The sequence below is a fragment of the Drosophila miranda genome (assembly GCF_003369915.1).
Source record: "Drosophila miranda strain MSH22 chromosome Y unlocalized genomic scaffold, D.miranda_PacBio2.1 Contig_Y1_pilon, whole genome shotgun sequence".
Lineage (NCBI taxonomy): Eukaryota > Metazoa > Arthropoda > Insecta > Diptera > Drosophilidae > Drosophila > Drosophila miranda.
Genome location: NW_022881603.1, coordinates 44,968,747 through 44,988,891, shown reverse-complemented (window position 1 = coordinate 44,988,891; position 20,145 = coordinate 44,968,747). Strand labels below are relative to the sequence as shown.

Here is a 20,145-nt window from a genome sequence, read left to right as displayed (position 1 = left end):
GAAGCTAAGAGGGGAGTGCGAGACGTAGAGTGCGGATTTGCGTGGCGGGCCAAAGCAATAGCGGAGGTCAAACTGCCCCAATCAACAGCCTCAACGCTGCCACACCCGACGAGAGCCCACGCGTGGTGGAGATCCATAGATAAGCTGAATTGTAGCATCTAGCCCTAAGTCCTAATATAAGTACGAATAAAGAGAGATTCGATTAAAGAAAAGGAAGGTCTAATCATTTGTCGTTGGGGGCAACAATAAAAATACGTTGCGACGAATCGGCCGACCGCTGAGCGAGCCCAGCAAACTCAAGCGAACCAAGAAGCAGGTCCGTTACAGTATATTGTGCGACCTGATGGCTTGGGAAACACTCAGCCCTGGGATGGGCTAGCCGGCCTTGCCCCAATGTTACCCCACAGTAATCAAAAAATTATCCCATCTCGGTTAACTGAATCGTGTGCTACTCGAACACTATCAATATTTCATACTGTCTATAAAAACACATAGACAACATTCTCATGTATGAGCTAGAGTCATGATTCAGTTGAAATGTCCAAAAAAGCAAGTGTGTGTGCGATTCCCAGCAAATGACACTATGCACACTGTGCATTTTACGAATTAATGTGCATGCAAATAAATAAAAGCAAGAAAGAACAATTGTTTGCCTCACATTACGTGAACAATTTAATACACTCTGCAAGGGTATAAGCACGTACCTGTTGCAGATTCACCTTTAATGCAGAGCATTTCCAACAAACAGTTTTTCAAGCGTCTTTTAAATATATAGTGTAAAGCTACATATAAATTGGACTTCTGCGAAGAGGTGTCTGTCCACGCGTCCGACGTAATAGTGTAGTGACCTTACGCGATATCCTTGTTGGATGAGATAGCAGCTTGCTAACGTTTATGTTTTATTCCAAAACAACTTCCAATATCAAGGGCTACTGATATAACGTCCTGAATTGCTGATAATACTAAATGGTCGACAATTTTGAACGACCCACTTCGTCACGACCTTTGTCGTTTCGTCATCTACAACAGATTCAAAAACGTTACCACTTTCTTCAGATTTGGTAGCCTGGCAACAGTAAATTTGAATTACATTGCTGTCATCTCCAACGACATGACCAAAAACTTTCCACACCTTGCTTTTACCACGCTTTTGTATTGGCCACCCATTATTTATGCTTTTATATCGGCTGGTAATTCGACGCCAGATGGTGACAAGGACTGTGAATCAAATGGGCATATAATATTCGAATAGAAACATACGCATACATTTTTCTACTAAACATACATAATCAAAAGAACCAACAATCGAATATTACATTTTCAGTAATTAGCAAACAGTACAAGCACCGACACAAAATAAATGTAAATGTCCTTCTCGTTAGCTTTTTGAAGTTTTAATTTCTTTCGATTCGAGAGACACCACACACACTCTCTCTCTCTCTCTCTGCCACAACGTTTTTCGTAACAGTGTGAGTGCGAGTCATACGAAATGACAGGGAGTCACTCGACAATAATGGCTTGAGTCAATGAGTCAGCAAATGAAGGAAAGAAAATTAATTGAAAGATAGAGTGAAAAGAAGACATGAATCATGTTTTAATACTGTGCACAGTGTGATTTCTAGCTGTTAACACGAATTAGTGTAAAGGATTATAAAAAAAAACCCGTACCACAAGCAGGAAATTTTGATTTGTTAAAATATAGTGAGTTTAATGTGATTATATTTTTCTCTGACGGACTACTGGCTGACAAATCAAGAAAGTCAGACTGTTGACTACCTCTTCGTTCCGTAGTACGGAAATCCGTATCTACTCCTACGTATGCTTCCAATTCTGCGGAATGGTTGTCATTGTCAGGATCCATATTGGGAGCCTCACAATTATAAGCCATTTCACTTATAATTAGTATAAGGCATATAATATTAAGTCACTCTAAGCCTCAGTATCTCGTAGTTAAGCAAACCTTAAGTATCCGGTACTGAAGTCACAATTATAATACTTTTAGGAGCCCAATAAGCAAGTTTTTATTTTGCATAGACATAGCCAAAAACCCGCCAGACGGCCAGCTCACCCACACCGAAGAAGAAGCGGCAGCCCACGAAAAGGGAGGGAGAACGCCGCTCGGCCGGCCACACCGTGAGATCCGTAGCGAACCAAAGCAACGAAGCGACTCTCTTTCGGAAATGTCCCATTGACCCGAAAACCGAACACTGAGCGTGTTCACGTGCCACGTGAAACGGAGGCAGGAGAACTGGACTCGGTACTCAGACCACCTCAGTCGTGTTCTCCCTGAGATTCCACTTGAAGAGGAGATTTCCAGGGAGGCCACGTCTTCTCTCGTTAAAACATTCACCGAAGCCTGCAATAAGGCGCTCGATAAATTCTGCTCTCTGGCAAGAGCAGAGGCCGGAAGAAACCTGAATGGTGGACTCATAAACTGAGGGAACTCCGGAAAGCCTCCCGGAGACTCTTTAACAAAGCTAAGGCTGAGAACGTTGAGCGGTACTGGGACGAATACAAGGTCAGTCTGTCAACTTACAAAAATGAACTTAACGAGGGGAACGTTGTGAGTTGCTGCGGAGACCGCAACTTTACATTTACACCCGATACTTAGTCAGTATGGCTCTCCTCCGGCAGACGCCGCTAATATTAAACGACACGACAAAGAGTGCGTGCGAGAGAGACAGAAAATCAGTCTGAGCGTGACGTCGGGCGCTGCGTAGCCACTGCAAATTGATTTGTTCCTTTTGGCTATAAAATCGATCCTATCTGATCCAGATTCAGCAACCGGATAGATATGGTCATTCTCTATGATTGTGCGTTTTAAGTTTGCTCGAATCTTCAATATTGTGTATACCATAGATTTTCGTCCTTTGTGGTGGCGGAAAGGGGTGGGACGAAATTTTAAGATATACGTTTAATAGTGAGATCTAACAGAAGTGTGGATACCTAATTTGGTTACTCTAGCCCTAATAGTCTCTGAGATTTGTGGATGCCCCAGATTTTCGTCCTTTGCGGGGGCGGAAGGGGGTGTGGCGAAATTTTGAGACCAAACGGTCAAGGTCCTATATCACAGGAGTGTGGATACCAAATTTGCTTGCTCTGGATCTTATAGGTTCTGAGATCCTTTAACTCACATTTTGCAATTGGCAAAACCGACCACGAAACCTGTGTGTTAGACAGAGAGACAGAGCGAGAGAGAATAAAATTGTTTTCTTGCTTCTGGCTATAATAATTATACGATCTGGTTCAGATTTTACACTCTAGAACATATAGTCATCCTCTACGATTCTGCGTTTTCAGTTTTCTTGTATCTTTGAGATTGTGGACGCCACAGATTTTCACCCTTTGTGGGGGCGGAAGTGGACGTGGCGGACAGACGGACAGACAGACAGGGCTCAATCGACTCGGCTATTGATGCAGATCAAGAATATATATACTTTATGGGGTCAGAAACGATTCTTTCGGGACGTTACACACATCCACTTTTACCACAAATCTAATATACCCCAAAACTCATTTTGAGTATCGGGTATAAAAATTAAGTTTTTATGAAAACAATAGGCATGCACTTGCGTTAAAGAACAGATTTTTTACTGTAGGTTAAGTGGGGATTTTATCAACGTTTATTTTGAAAAACACCGGCTGTATTTGCAAAATAAATGGAAAAGAAGCGGAGTGCAAAACAAAAACACGTCTGGTCACTACGAAAGAGAACGGTCAAGTTGGCCTTTGGAAATCATTCGCACTGTCGGGGCTTCTGAACAAATGCAGTTATTTTTTGCTACGATGTTGTGGTGGCAGCTTAAGTGGCTTCAGTGCTTCCACTTCCTTGTCGTTCAATTGTATCGAGAGAAGCTGGGTGTTTCAACTTCAGTGCCTTGTCAATTTGCTCTGAGAACCTCCGGCCATACTCAACTCCGACTTGCAGTACTTGCACTTTGCCTTTTTTCTTATCTAGAGCGTCGATCTGATTATATAAATCACTAAATTTTCGTTATAGCGACATTTTAAAACAGTTTTTTTCTGCCTTTAAACTTTCTTGCTAGTGTCCGCCACAACAAAATGAAAAGGCTCAGTGAAAAATAACGAATAAGATGAACTTATTCAGTTCGTTCATTTCCATGAACATTTTTTTTGTTCGTTCGTTAGTGAACTTTAGCACTAAATAGTTTTAGACAGAGTGGTATTGCCAAAATTGAAGGGGAAGAGCTTATCGAGGAGTGACACCACCTGGTCGGGGGATCCTGGAGTACGAGAGATCCGTGCGCTTTTCGACTCCGTTACGTGAGAAGATTTTCGATTTCACACCCACACCCAGCATCCCAAATCAGGCCATGAACCTAGTTCAAGGGCAAGAGAAGAGAACGAGGGGAAAGAAGAAAGAAAAAAATGGGGTGGGATGAGGATGGTATAGTGGCCATCACTCTATAAAAAGAAAATAAATCTGTGCTTCCAGGAGACCAGGATCAGGGAAACACCAAAACCAAATCAAAGTCAATGCAAAAATAGAGCATCACTGAGCAACGCCAAAAGCATAGATTACGGTAAAGTCCCGTTTTTTCTAAGAACGAGATCAAAACAGAGCTCGAAAACGAAATGTGTAAAGAGTTTCTTGACAGTGTCAAAAATGAGTAATCATTGTTTTTGTTGTTTTGTAAGTTACCTATTTATAGTTTTGTTATTTTTTTTTTCACTAACTACTTTATAATTAATCCCTGAATGGTTATGAATTAAAAAAATTTGATAAATTTGAACCAAAGGCCATTATTTTCTTATCCAAAGTCAAAAAATTTAATTTATTTTCAGTGTGTAAAGAGTTTCTTGACATACTGTATATTCTTGATCAGCATCAATAGCCGAGTCGATTGAGCCCTGTCTGTCTGTCCGTCCGTCCGTCTGTCCGTCTGTCCGTCCCCTTCAGCGCCTAGTGCTCAAAGACTATAAGAGCTAGAGCAACGATGTTTTGGATCCAGACTTCTGTGATATGTCACTGCTACAAAAATATTTCAAAACTTCGCCCCGCCCACTTCCGCCCCCACAAAGGACGAAAATCTGTGGCATCCACAATTTTAAAGATATGAGAAAACCAAAAATGTAGAATTGTAGAGAATGACCATATCTTTAAGACTGCGGAATCTGAATTGGATCATATCATTATTTTAGCCAGCATCAAGAGAACCACCCCCTTCCGCCCCCGCAAAGGACGAAAATCTGGGGATATTCAAAAATCTCAGAGACTATTAAGGCTATATTAGCGGCGTCTGCCGGAGAAGAGCCATACTGACTTAGTATCGGGTATAACCGTAGAGTTGCCGTGTCCGCAGCAACTCACAACGTTCCCCCTCGTTTTTTTATGGTATTGTTAAAATCCTATTTTAAGTCCGTCCATATTTATTTATATATTTTTCCTTATATGCATATATGGAAGATATTATTTAGAGTATTGTTCATTCGTATTATTATCGCGGTGGCCTGGTATGTGTGCTTACAAAAGTTCTTAATGTTACGGCTTATTTCTGCTGATTTTCTGCTGCTGCTTGAGTCGCGTCCGTATGCTGCTGTTCTCTCCTTTTCACTGCTTCGCTCGGTTCCTCTTCTTCTCTGTCCGCTGTTGATCTGCTGCTGTTACTACTGCTGTTGCTGCTAATCAGCTGTTCCTCTGCTGCTGTTATTACTGCTGTTGCTTATCTCCGCTGCCCCCTCAATAGGCCAGCTGGCCCACTCCTTCTTACACTCGGTCATACTGGTTAGTCATCAGTCCCTGATGACCATGCGTCCTCGTTTTCTACAGAAAAGCTCCATAGTTTCATGTTATCATTGCTTGTGGTCGTATTGCTTGGTCCTTCGACGTCTGCTGCCTTCCGAACATTATAGCGTCCGCCTCGTTTCACGTTGGTTATTTCGTATGGTCCTAAGAATTCGCTGGCCATCTTTCTTCCGGTTACAAATTGTGTTCTACGTATGGCTACGAGATCTCCGACCTTGTATCCGTATTCGCATTTCCGCTTTTTATCGAATTGTTCCTTGTATCTGTCCTGGGCCTGCTGAATATTTTCTTTTACCTCTTGTCGCATCTTTTGCCTCTCGTCTTCAAAATTATCAACCATCTCTTTTCTATTAGCTGAAGTATGTCGCTATCCGGTCCACAACGCATTTTTACCCCGATCATCCACAACGCATTTTTATCCCGATCATCAGCTCAAATGGACAACGCTTTGTAGACACATGAACAGTGCTGTTAATAGCCCTCTGAACTCGCGGTACGAACTTATACCATCTTCCAGGTTCCTCCGACGACAATTTGGAAATGATGCTCAGAATAGATCGGTTTACGCGTTCAATTTGTCCGTTTCCTCTTGGTACCCCTGTGGTGCTCCATATGTGTTCGATGTTCTTTTCCTTGACAAACTCCTCAAAGCTTGAAGATGTAAATGCTGCTCCACGATCGCTTACTATGCGTGCCGGATTACCAAATACATCAGACCACTCCCTTAACTTCTTGAGAACTTCGTCTGCTCCTGTTGTTTTTGTGGGATACATCCATACGAACTTACTGAAGCTATCAACCATTGCAAAGATGTACTTGTACTGCTTTGAAGTAGCGTCCATAGGCCCATGGTGATCCACGTTTATAGTATACAGCGGCTGTGATCCTTTGTCAATTTGATGCAGAAATCCCTCTTTTTTGCCAAGCTTTTTGTTGTAGATTATACATTTCATACAATTTCCTATGATCTGCATTACTTTTCCTTCCAGATGTGGAATCCAATAGCTCTGCGTTACGGTATGCATTGTTTTTTGAGCGGCAAAGTGTCCTGCGTTGTGAGCGTCGGTTATTATTTCTTTTTCTAATGATTTCGGTATTGCCAGCAAGTCCGTGCCTTGCACCACTTTGTATACGAGACCAGCTTTCAACTTAAAGTTGTCATATGGTTTACTTTTCAAAATTTCGGAAACTGCTTTGATCATCGTATCCTCCTGCTGGGCTTTCTTAATTCTTGCTGTGACTTCCGAAGATACCATCATGACATCAATTGGGTACCTACTCAGGCAATCCACATGCTTCAGCCGTTCTCCTGGTCTGTGTTCCACTTCAAAGTCGTAGTCCTGCAAGTACAGGACCCATTGGGCTACCTCCCGCGGAACGTCCTTCTTGCTTAACGTTTGCTTGAAAGCAGCGCAATCCGTTACGAGCTTAAAGTTGGTTCCAAGTATGTACTGACGAAATTTTTTGCACGCTAGTAAAATTCTATAGGATTCCTGTATATAGCTATGCTGTCGTGCTTCAGACTCCGAGGTTTTCTTACTCCAGAATAAGATCGGATGCAACTGTCCTTCGTGCCATTGTAACAACGCCGCTGCAAACCCGTCCTTTGACGCATCAGTGTGTATCTCGGTTTTTGCATTCCTGCGATAAAGTTTCAAGACCGGCTCTTTCACCAATGCTTCCTTTAATGTAGCGAACGCCTGCTGCTCCTCCATACTCATTTTAAATGGGACATCTTTTCGCAGCAGATTGGTCAGTGGTTTGGCGATTAGCGAATAGTTTCTTATGAATTTACGGAAAAACCCAGTTAATCCTAAAAACGACTGCACAGCCTTTATGTTTTTCGGCATCGGGAACTTGCTGACGGCTTTGGTTTTCTCCAATCCAGGCTTGATTTCCCCTCCTCCAACTTGATGACCCAAAAATGTAATGGTCGACTGCAGAAATCGGCACTTCTTCCACTTCATCTTCAGTCCGTATTCAGCTGCTGCATCAAAAACCTTCTTCAGCTTTCCCAGGCATTCGTCGGCGGTTTCAGCGTGTATAATGATATCGTCCATGTACAGGTCAAGAATGTTTTCATTTATAAGGTTTTGAAATACAAAACTTATAAAACGGATGAAAACTGCTGGCGAATTGCAAAAACCGAAAGGCGCACGGTTGAACTCAAAGAGGCCTTCCTTCGTTATGAACGCCGTATATTTTTTGCTGCTTTCTTCCACAGGAACGTGGAAAAACCCATTTTCTAAGTCCATGATGGTGAACACCTTAGCATTTTCCAGTTTTTCCAGCACCTCTTCAACGATTGAAACGGGAAAGCAATCTTTCAAGACCATCTTGTTCAACTGACGATAGTCCACGCAGACCCGGCTGCTCCCATCCCTTTTCTTGACAATTACAGTCCGACTGGCGAAATTTGATGATGAGCGTCGTATTATCCTAGCGTTGGCCCATTCATCGATCTGCTGCTTGACAACGTCGGCTTCGCTGAAGGCCACTCGACTTGGCGAATGTCGAAACGGCGCTATTTTCTCGTCCGGTACGATCTTCAGCATGATCGGGCACGCTGCAGTCTGCTTCTTTTCAGTAAAGTCCTGAATCATTGATTGGACGGCATCTCTGAACTGCGATGGAATGTTTATGTCAGTATTTGCTTCGACCACGTTGTAAATACTTATCTGTTTGGTGTACTCAGTGTCCTCCCCCGGCAGGGGAGAAAACTTGGATATAAAGTCGTGTCCAAGCAACAATTCGCATCCGACGGCATGATCGGCCACCACAAGGAATTTGTGTGCCAGTCGCATTACATCGATCTCCACTTCTGCCGTAAACTGACCAGCGGAGCGTGTGATGTTGTTTCCAAGTCCCCTCAAAGTTGACGAACTGGCTTGCAGATGGATACCACTCATTTTGCCGAACACTGACATCTTTAATAGGGAAACATCTGCACCGGTGTCTATGAGCCCCTTGACTTGCACGTCGTTAATTTTAAGAGACTTCAGGCGTTTTTCCTCGTATGCAACGTTTACGGCAGCAGCACTCGGGCAATCCTTAGACATGTGTCCAGTCTGATTGCAGCGGAAACACTTTAATGCAGCTCGGCAATCCTTGCGTGGATGCTCCTGGGATCCACAATTGTAGCAGTGTTGCTTCCTTTCATATTTGGTGAAATTCGACTTCTTTCCGAACGGCTGTGAGTCTTTTTGTTTCGGGGCCAAACCCCCATCAACCGCGAGCGTTCTTTCGTAGATTTCGTACTTCTCTCGCAGCTGCTTGTATGAGCTGCATCCATACAAGGTGTACTTATAATCCGTTTTTAAATTCAGTCCGTCGACCATGTAACGAATCACCGCCTCCGTGTCTGTTGTCCCACGTGCAGCAATGCGTTTCATCTGTAGTATATATTCGTGAAAACTTTCGCCGGCCATCTTCACTCGCATAGACAATTGATTGTGAATTTGCGCACTGCATAAACGCTCACACTCAAACTCCTGTAAAAGTTGGTGACGCAATTGGCCGTACTCATACACTGCTTTGGACTCGAGAAAAAGAGCGGCTGTACCTGTCATTTTTGCTCGGGCTTGCACGTATTTTTGTTTGTTCTTTAGTCCGTATGCTTCAGCGTTTAGCTCGAAGTTAATAAACCACTGCTGTACCGACATATTTTCTCCGTTGAATTCTGGAATAATTTTGGCAAAATTTTCTACTACCAGCTTTGCATCATTTTTCTTGTCTATTTCATCAGCATTTATTTTCATCGAGAGCAGTTGAACCAGCTGTTGGAGCGTTTGTGTGTTTTCTTCTAGGAGTGTTGACCTCATCGCTTCCTCGTTCGCGTTTTGCTGCATATTCCCGGCTGGTGGTCCACTTGTATTTTCCATTATAATTATACTGCGCAATACTCTTGTGGGCAGCCGGCTTGAAACAACCCTTTTTTCTCGGTTCTTCTTTTCACCCACTCGCTGTCTCGCTTCCTCTGCTTGCGGCTTCTGAGAGTCTAATGCGCAGTTTTTTTGCACCGAATTTTTGCTTTTCCGTCTCGCTTCGTCTGCTGCCGGCTTCTGAGACATGAGACACGACTGGTTGAGCCCCCAAATGTAAGATATTATTTAGAGTATTGTTTATTCGTATTATTATCGCGGTGGCGTGGCATGTGTGCTTACAAAAGTTCTTAATGTTACGGCTTATTTCTGCTGATTTTCTGCTGCTGCTTGAGTCGCGTCCGTATGCTGCTGTTCTCTCCTTTTCACTGCTTCGCTCGGTTCCTTTTCTTCTCTGTCCGCTGTTGATCTGCTGCTGTTACTACTGCTGTTGCTGCTAATCAGCTGTTCCTCTGCTGCTGTTTGGTTGTCATTGTCAGGATCCATATTGGGAGCCTCACATTTATAAGCCATTTCACTTATAATTAGTATAAGGCATATAATATTAAGTCACTCTAAGCCGCAGTATCTCGTAGTTAAGCAAACCTTTAGTATCCGGTACTGAAGTCGCAATTATAACACTTTTAGGAGCCCAATAAGCAAGTTTTTATTTTGCATAGACATAGCCAAAAACCCGCCAGACGGCCAGCTCACCCACACCGAAGAAGAAGCGGCAGCCCACGAAAAGGGAGAGAGAACGCCGCTCGGCCGGCCACACCGTGAGATCCGTAGCGAACCAAAGCAACGAAGCGACTCTCTTTCGGAAATGTCCCATTGACCCGAAAACCGAACACTGAGCGCAGGCAGGAAAGTGTAAGACATCGGATTGCCACGTGAAACGGAGGCAGGAGGACTGGACTCGGTACTCAGACCACCTCAGTCGTGTTCTCCCTGAGATTCCACTTGAGGAGGAGATTTCCAAGGAGGCCACGTCTTCTCTCGTTAAAACATTCACCGAAGCCTGCAATAAGGCGCTCGATAAATCCTGCTCTCTGGCAAGAGCAGATGCCGGATGAAACCTGAATGGTGGACTCATAAACTGAGGGAACTCCGGAAAGCCTCCCGGAGACTCTTTAACAAAGCTAAGGCTGAGAACGTTGAGCGGTACTGGGCCGAATACAAGGTCAGTCTGTCAACTTACAAAAATGAACTTAAACGAGGGGGAACGTTGTGAGTTGCTGCGGAGACCGCAACTCTACATTTACACCCGATACTTAGTCAGTATGGCTCTCCTCCGGCAGACGCCGCTAATATTAAACGACACGACAAAGAGTGCGTGCGAGAGAGACAGAAAATCAGTCTGAGCGTGACGTCGGGCGCTGCGTAGCCACTGCAAATTGATTTGTTCCTTTTGGCTATAAAATCGATCCTATCTGATCCAGATTCAGCAACCGGATAGATATGGTCATTCTCTATGATTGTGCGTTTTAAGTTTTCTCGAATCTTCAATATTGTGTATACCATAGATTTTCGTCCTTTGTGGTGGCGGAAAGGGGTGGGACGAAATTTTAAGATATACGTTTAATAGTGAGATCTAACAGAAGTGTGGATACCTAATTTGGTTACTCTAGCCTTAATAGTCTCTGAGATTTGTGGATGCCCCAGATTTTCGTCCTTTGCGGGGGCGGAAGGGGGTGTGGCGAAATTTTGAGACCAAACGGTCAAGGTCCTATATCACAGGAGTGTGGATACCAAATTTGCTTGCTCTGGATCTTATAGGTTCTGAGATCCTTGAACTCACATTTTGCAATTGGCAAAACCGACCATGAAACCTGTGTGTTAGAGAGAGACAGAGCGAGAGAGAATGAAATTGTGTTCTTGAATCTGGCTATAATAATTATAAGTTCTGGTTCAGATTTTACACTCTAGAACAAATAGTTATCCTCTACGATTCTGCGTTTTCAGTTTTCTCGTATCTTTGAAATTGTGGATGCCACAGATTTTTGTCCTTTGTGGAGGCGGAAGTAGGCGGGGCAATTTTTTGAAATATTCTTGTAACAGTGACATATCACAAAAGTCTGGATATAAAATGTCTTTGCTGTAGCTCGTATAGTCTTTGAGCACTAGGCGCTGATAGGGACGGACAGACAGACAGGGCTCAATCGACTCGGCTATTGATGCTGATCAAGAATATATATACTTTATGGGGTCGGAAACGATTCCTTCTGGACGTTACACAAATCCACTTTTACCACAAATCTAATATACCCCAATACTCATTTTGAGTATCGGGTATAAAAATATAGTCCAGCTCTTGTGTTACGGCAGAAACCGCAGTGGCAGCTCTTAATATCAAAAATAACAACACAGACATTAACAGCGCGTACGTTAACAGCACAGAACGGGCGAACTATAGGCAAGAAAGAGGAAGAACGAAAAGAAAGGCAGCGTAAAAAGTTTACTGAAGCGGTACAAGTTTTTTAGCTCTAGCTTCCAATAGTTTAATACCCTGCCCCGATATTTGTAAACCACACCTGAATAAAACCAACTTGAAGAACAAACCACGGGAGCCCTATTGAACGCGGGAAGCTTATCAAACGTACGGCCCCAGATTTGGAGGCGTTGCCCGGCGCGGCAATATTCTAAAAAACTTTTCCTGCTCAACGGAGAGCAAGTCGAATAATTACGACCGACAGAAAGAAGATCGGCGTGCGACGTAGTCAGCTGCGTCACGAGGGATTCGACTTTGCAGGTGAGATATCGTCATACAGTTGGACAGAAAGGCTAACTATATGAGCCGGAAAAGATGCGTGGTGCGTGTTCTGAGGCTGTGGGAGGTGCAAGGGAAACTCATCGCGTTAGGGATACGTATATAGATGTGATCTCGGCGGCAACAACGGCCGCACCTAACGTGTCCACCACAGTCCCGAAAAGTCATCAAGTACCAGAGCATACCAACCAAGGAGGAGGGGTGGATCAAGCTTTTTCACCAAGAACGAGCCTTTTAGATAACTGGGAAACGTTCGCTCAGCAGAGAGCGGATGCATTAGGAAGGCCGACGTACGCCACGGCCTTCGAGGGAATGCGCTCCATCCTGACGCGGTAACCAACGGTGGCTGGGACAGAGCAGTTCCCAACTGGACCGGAGTCCACATGTCAGGCCCCACGGAAGCAACGCGGATTGGAATGCCTACTGGGCTGAATCCGAACGAGACAAAGCCAGTCGGCGCTATGTGGTATCCAATGGCCGCACCGGTGCCGGGTACCAACCTGCATGGGCAAAACCCCTTCATTCGCGCCCCGACTGCACAGTATTACCCAAGTACGAGTCGAAATATTTCGGACCCGTACGCGTACGGGAGTAATCAAACGGTCGCACCAGCGGGGGTGGAGAGATGCTTGACAGCATCCCAAATAGCCACAAGACAAGTCATCAACAAGGATCTACCATGACCAATGATAGCAGTGCACAACCGCCCTGCCGTAGGTGCAATGGGGCCCACAAATTTGTTTTTATACCCGATACTCAAAATGAGTATTGGGGTATATTATATTTGTGGTAAAAGTGGATGTGTTTAACGTCCAGAAGGAATCGTTTCCGACCCCATAAAGTATATATATTCTTGATCAGCATCAATAGCCGAGTCGATTGAGCCATGTCTGTATGTCCGTCTGTCCGTCCGTCCGTCTGTCCGTCTGTCCGTCCCCTTCAGCGCCTAGTGCTCAAAGACTATAAGAGCTAGAGCAACGATGTTTTGTATCCAGACCTCTGTGATATGTCACTGCTACAAAAATATTTCAAAACTTCGCCCCGCCCACTTCCGCCCCCACAAAGGACGAAAATCTGTGGCATCCACATTTTTAAAGATACGATAAAACCAAAAACGCAGAATCGTAGAGGATGACTATATGTTTTAGAATGTAAGATCTCAACCAGATCGTATAATTATTATAGCCAGAATCAAGAAAACAATTTCATTCTTTCTCGCTCTGTCTCTCTCTAACACACAGGTTTCATGGTCGGTTTTGCCAATTGCAAAATATGAGTTCAAGGATCTCAGAACCTATAAGAGCCAGAGCAACCAAATTTGGTATCCACACTCCTGTGATATCGGACCTTGACCGTTTCGTGTCCAAATTTCGCCACACCCCCTTCCGCCCCCGCAAAGAACGAAAATCTGGGGCATCCACAAATCTCAGAGACTATTAAGGCTAGAGTAACCAAATTTGGTATCCGCACTTCTGTTAGATCTCACTATAAAACGGTTATCTCAGAATTTCGCCCCACCCCCTTCCGCCCCCACAAAGGACGAAAATCTGTTGCATCCACAATATTGCACATTCGAGAAAACTAAAAACGCAGAATCATAGATAATGACCATATCTATCAGATTGCTGAATCTGGACCAGATCAGATAATTTTTATAGCCAAAAGGAACAAATCGATTTGCACTGGCTACGCAGCGCCCGACGTCACGCTCAGACTGATTTTCTGTCTCTCTCGCACGCACTCTTTGTCGTGTCATTTAATATTAGCAGCGTCTGCCGGAGGAGAGCCATACTGACTTAGTATCGGGTATAACTGTAGAGTTGCGGTGTCCGCAGCAACTCACAACGTTCCCCCTCGTTTTTTTTTCTTTCCGGTCTCCACTACATAGAAGACGCAAACATGTTCATGCCAAAGGCCCATCGTGTCGCCATCTACGAGTACCTCTTCAAAGAGGGCGCCATTGTGGCGAAAAAGGATTTCCATGCACAGAAGCACCCCGAGCTGGAGTCAATTCCCAACCTTCATGTCATTAAGGCATTGCAGTCGCTGCATTCTCGCGGCCTTGTCAAGGAGCAGTTTGCTTGGAGACACTACTACTGGTATTTGACCAACGAGGGCATTGATGAGCTCCGCAGCTACCTGCACCCAGAGATCGTGCCCTCGACCCTGCAGCGCCCTGCTCGCTCTGAAACTGTGCGCCCACGCCCAGCTGCTGGCGGTCCACGCGGTACTGGTGATGCCTCCAAGACTGGCGAGGATCGCTCGGCTTACAGACGCGCCCCCGGCGGCAGCGGTGTCGACAAGAAGGGAGACGTTGGACCCGGCGCTGGAGAGGTTGAGTTCCGTGGCGGATTCGGTCGTGCGGCAGAGGAGTAACCGTTTAGTTTGACCGACACGTGTGTGGAGGCCGCGAGGACAAGAAGAGTCATCAGCTTGTATGTTTTCTTACGTTGGGTGACGGCGGAGGGGAGCCGAGTGTTTCGGTCGGGTGATCGATGGGAGACCCCTCTTCGGCGGTGTCGCCGGTTGTGGCTCGGCGTCGTGTTTTCTTCTGTGGTCTGCGTTGGGGATTCCGCGTTCTATTCGCTTCATCACCGGATTTGTGGGGCGCGCGGTCGTGAGCGTTACGTTACTTCTCTTGCTGGCGTCAGCGCTGTTCGATTAATTGGTGGTCACGCGGTTCGATGCGCTTGTATTCTCGGCGGTATTATGGCATCGGGCTCGCTTTTTGCCGATGCTGTCTTTTTGGCCGGGTATCCCGGGTTTTGCTGACTCTGCGGTGCCGTGGTTGGGACGTCGGGTTAATGTCTCGTTGCTTTCCTCGTCGATATCTGCATTCTCAGCGGGTTCTTCGGACTCATGATCGTGGAATTCCCTCAGGTCGTTGATATTCGCGACTTTCTGCATCCGGCTTTCGCAATATTGCAACTTGGCGATATTCGGTGACGGGAAGCTTTGACTCGGTAGAGGCCGTCGAACTTGGGGGCTAGTTTTGCTGCGAAGCCCTCAGTGGCGTTCGAGAGCGGTGGCGGGGCGCCATAGTCGCCGGCGGAGGTAATAATCTATCCCTTGCTCTTTGCTGGCTCTCTGGATGTTGTTCCGCACGATGGCGAATACTTCTTTGAGCCTCGCTGCTTTGTTGGTGGCCGTTTCTGGAGTGCTTCCTGTCCCGGGCGTGACTTCATCGTATAGAGCGCCGGGGAGCCGGGGTTCCCTTCCTTGCAGGAGGAGCGCGGGGCTGAATCCGGTCGTCTCGGAGACGCTTGAGTTGATCGCCAGTGTCATTTCAGGTAGGAGTTCGTCCCACGTATTTTGGTGTTCTTCGACGAATTGGGCGATCATCGTCTTTATGGTCCGGTTGGCTCTCTCCGTTGGGTTTTCTTGTGGGCAATACGGTGCTGTATGTTGCTCCACGCGTTCGGTTCGTAATTAGGTACTGAAGGACCGGCTGGTGAACCGTGCCCCCTTGTCGCATACGAATAGTTTCAGCACGCCCAAGCTGCTTAGTATCCGTTCTCTGAATGCTCGTTCGAGATTTGCAGTTGTCGCCTTCTTGAGTGGTACCAGTTCGACCCACTTTGAGAAAGTGTCGAAGAAGACCAGCAGGATGGTGTTCCTGTGCTTGGACCGTGGCATGTGAGCATCCTGCCCACGGCCTTGCGTTGCGTGGTCTTGAACTTCTGACAGCTGACGCAGCCCTGTACGTATCGTCGTACGTCTGGGTGTAGTCCGGGCCAGTAATATCGCTGCGTTATCCTTAGGATGGTCTTCCGGACGCCGTGGTGACCTGCTGTTGGCTCGTCGTGGCATTCGCGGAGTACTCTTTTCCGGCCGTTTTTAGGCACGCATAGTTTCCATGGAATGTGGTCGTCGTCGTCGGCTCCGTGTACTAGGTTGCGGAAGAGTTGTCCGTTTTCGTGTGCGTAATCCGGGTACTTCTGGGGCTCGTCTTGGACCTGTTGGATCCTCCTTGTGAGCCAGGCGCAGGTCGCGTGGTTTTCCTTCTCGATGCGTGAGAGGGTTTTTTAATGGTTGTCTCGATAGCGCGTCTGCGACTACGTTCTGGTTGCCGGCTCGATAATGCTCATCATATTGATATTGCTGCAGCTCGAGCGCCCATCTTGCTACTCTACCATACGGGCTCTCGAGGGTATTCAGCCACTTTAGTACGAGGTGGTCGGTGATCACATCGAACCGGTAGCCTTCGAGGTAGCATCGCAGATGTCGGATCGCCCAGATGACGGCTAGGCATTCTTTGTCGGTGGCGACGTAGTTTTCCTCAGCTTTGTTGAGGCGCCGACTGACGTATGCGATGACCCGCTCTTACCCTTCGATCTCTTGGGTGAGGCCTGCGCCCACTCCAAGGTAGCTCGCGTCCATCTGCAGGGAGAATTTGACATTGAAGTCCGGGCAGGCGAGTACTTGGTGGGTTGGTGCAGTCGCGGGCGGCATGTCCAGCTTCTCCGAAACGGCGGCAGGCCGCGTGTGGTTTGGCGACAGGGGTGGTGATCATTCGATGCGTAGCTTCCCGGGCTGGAGCGCCGGCATGGTGTGGCCTCCTTGTGGGCTCCGGGGTGTTCCAGTGGGGTTTTCGGAAGGGATTCCGATTCACCCCGCCTTCGCTTTGCGCCTGTGGCGCCGTTGACCGCGCGTACCTGAGGATCTGTCGAGGGGAATGGGCATTGCCAGGATAGTCCGCTCCTGTATGCTTTCGTATACCGTGGCCAAAATCGTGAGTTGTGCTAGGCTTCGAAGTTCGTGTCTTCCCACGTATAGCTGGTCCGATGGGAGGGTGCTGTCATAGATCCGGTTGAGCTCTTTAGCCGCGTCGTACCCGGCGTGGTGCTTAAGCAACCGGAGTTCGATGACGAAGTCCTTGAACGGTTCGTCTACCGCTTGTTTGCGGTCCTTGATCTGGTCATCCAGTTGCTCGAAGTACCGGGGAGACAGGAAGAAGGCAAGGAATTCCTGACGGAGCTCAGACCATGAGGAGCTCTGTAGTCGGCTGGTGCGGAACCATTGGTTGGCTCGGTCGACGAGGAGCTCCGCCATGGCTCCCGGCACGTAGTTCATGTCTACCCCGTACGAGAGGGCACGCTCTTCCAGTAGCTCAACGAAAGACAGTGGGTCGTCCTGCCCGTCGAACTGGATTCCCCACTTCCGAATCCGTTCTGCCATCTGCGCGGCGTGGCTGTAGTAATGGCCGTCTGTGGGGCCGTTTCCTTCTGCAGTCGGCAAGATCCGTCTCATGGGCGAAGGCCTTGGCTCCGGGGGCGGAGGCTTCGGAAGATCCTCCGCGGTTATCGATGTCAGCGGGAGGCTGGTTTTGCCCCCCGTGGTTCCAGGGACTCGTAGGCTGAGCTCGGGGTCTGTCTTCTCCGCTTGTGCCGAGGTGCCGGGCTGTGGTGATCTGGCCCATCCTGGTGAACTGGCGTACTGTCGCTCGATCTCCGCCAGTCTGACCCAGGCGTCGTGTTCGAGAGCCCGGCGACTAGTTCGGCGAAATTTCTCCTCAAATCTTCCACGTTACCCTCGCGGCTGAATCCGAATTGCTCCGCGAAGGATTCCAGCTCCTCTCGGCGGCGTTTATGTATCCAGCCGGTACTCACCCCTGGGTTGGCAACAAATTCGCCAGGGTAGTACTCACCGGGCTGTTCCTCTGTGTGGGATTCAATTGCTTCGTTTATTGCTCGCGTTTGTTGGCTCGTTGCGCAACTTGCACCGCTGGAAATTGTGCGAGGTCTGGGTTTTCTTGACGTTATTTTTCCCGGATCTCTAGAGGCCGTAGGTCTTTAGTCCTCGGTGCCTCGGCTAGTTTGAATGAACTTACGCAATTGGATATTTGACACTTTATTAAGAATATTTTTGCTTGAATGAGCACCAGGAAACAATGCGACAGATACTTCACCAAATTGCGAGCGCAATATCCATTTACGTATTCTTTTATTATAGCCAAGAAAATAGACAATTTACTAACTAAAAATTGTGAAAATTTCAAAATTCCGACCAAAACTTGGTAATTTTATGATCATCAGCTTGCTTTTTGACGGATGGTATATGGTGGATGTTGTCATTGTGTATCGGGATTTCACCTCTGTCAAAAATTCCCCCAGTATGTGCTTAGTGTGCAGCGCCTTTAAACGATGGTTATCAAATGCAACACTAAAAAACAATGCATGACAATAAAAAATATTTAGCACCTAGACATATTTTAAGTTCTATTTTAAATATCAAATCGTTAAAGACCAAAAAAATTAAAAAATAATTAATCGGAAACAATACAGAATGGAGAGTGCTGAAACTGGTGGTGGTGAGTTTAATCAAAATATGTATGTATGTATGCATTTGTTTTCATTTTAATTCAAAAAAAAAATACACGCAGATTGCTGTGGATTGCGGAGATGGAAAATTTTGTCATAAACATTTGACAGGACATATCCACTTATAAGTACAGTTTTATTATAACCAATTAAATTGTGAAATATCACAATTCATGCAAATACTTTGTTAATGTTTTCGATGGATTGTGTTTTGATGGATTGTAGACGGTGGATGATGCTAGTGGGAATCGAGGTTTAACATCTGTCAAAAATCCCCCGTTCCCCGTAAATGCGCTGTGTGGGGAAAATGCTAATAGGGTTGCACTTCAAAAGCATAGCCTAAATATCGCATAGAATCGTGCGGCTTAGAAACATCCCAGAAAAGGATGGTATATGGTCGCAATGGGAATAGACCGCTGCTACCATATGTATATCTTGCTCTCACCTACTAGTTTATATAACTAATACCAGAGCTCGAAAATAAGCTCAAGCAATTTTTTCTATGCTGTCTGCTTGCCGAAAGGACTGAGAAGAATCAAGTAAAATCGATCACTCTCTCAACAGACAGCGTATTATTTTACTCTCGTGGTTTCTCTTTTATGCTGATCTGCGAGAGAAACGCATGCAGCTTTCTTATGAAAACACGTTGAAAAAGAGACTGTCGTTCGGTGCTCAACAGCTGAGCATTATGCTCAAAATTGTATTTTTTGTTGTAGTTGCCATAGGTTTTTGATGTTGCTTTTGTATTTGATCGCAGAAAAAGCACGTAAGACGAAGGGAAAAATACGTACACACAGACATACAGTTGCAAAGACCCTTTTTCCTCAATGAAATATCTCATGCAAATGAAGAATACAGAGAGAGCGCAACAAAATACTCTCGTTGGTTGAGCAAAGATCGCGTTGAGAACAAACGAAGTTGAAGTGTCTTTTCGCTTTTTTTTATGACTTTTGTATGTCTTCCTGCAAAGAGGGACCACTTCTTGCGAGCTCTGCCCGATACTGACCCCGTAAACTATATATATTATTAATCAGCACCAATAGCCTAGTCGATGTAGCCATTTCTGTCTGTCGGTTCGGATGCAGACTCCTGTGATATCACACTGTTACAAGTGTATTTAAAAATTTAGCCCCGGACCCCGCCACCATCAGGGACAAAAATTTGTTGCGTCCATCATTTTTAAATTACGAGAAAACCAAAAACGCAGATCAGATAAATATTGTAGCAAGCAGGAATAAAATGAAATTACAGTGGCTACGGAACGCCTTTCACGCTCTTACTCATTCCTCCTATCGGGTATAAATATAGAGTTGCGGCCCCAGCCACGGTTCACATCCCTCCCGCTCGTTATTGCTGGTAGCTCCAGCCTACCAATTGTTTCAAATGGTCTACTGGAAACATTATTGAATTAGCTCAGTGTCTGAACAT

The 20,145-nt window shown here is 46.0% G+C and overlaps 1 protein-coding gene and 1 long non-coding RNA gene across 2 annotated transcripts; both read left to right on the top strand.

The window, feature by feature from the left end:
- The first annotated feature begins 14,255 nt into the window (after nucleotides 1–14,255).
- Nucleotides 14,256–14,773, top strand: LOC117190487 (40S ribosomal protein S10b-like). Its single transcript, XM_033395554.1, has one exon. The coding sequence runs from the start codon at nucleotides 14,297–14,299 to the stop codon at nucleotides 14,771–14,773; it is 477 nt and encodes a 158-aa protein (XP_033251445.1). The 5' UTR covers nucleotides 14,256–14,296.
- A 3,657-nt stretch (nucleotides 14,774–18,430) lies between these two features.
- On the top strand, nucleotides 18,431–18,873 carry LOC117189935. Its single transcript, XR_004473608.1, has 2 exons — nucleotides 18,431–18,707; nucleotides 18,780–18,873. It is a non-coding gene; the product is annotated as an uncharacterized LOC117189935 (long non-coding RNA).
- Nucleotides 18,874–20,145: the final 1,272 nt, after the last annotated feature.

What these genes read in the sequence shown, in the direction of transcription:
- LOC117190487 (XM_033395554.1), top strand. Translation starts at nt 14,297, where the DNA reads ATGTTCATGCCAAAGGCCCATCGTGTCGCCATCTACGAGTACCTCTTC.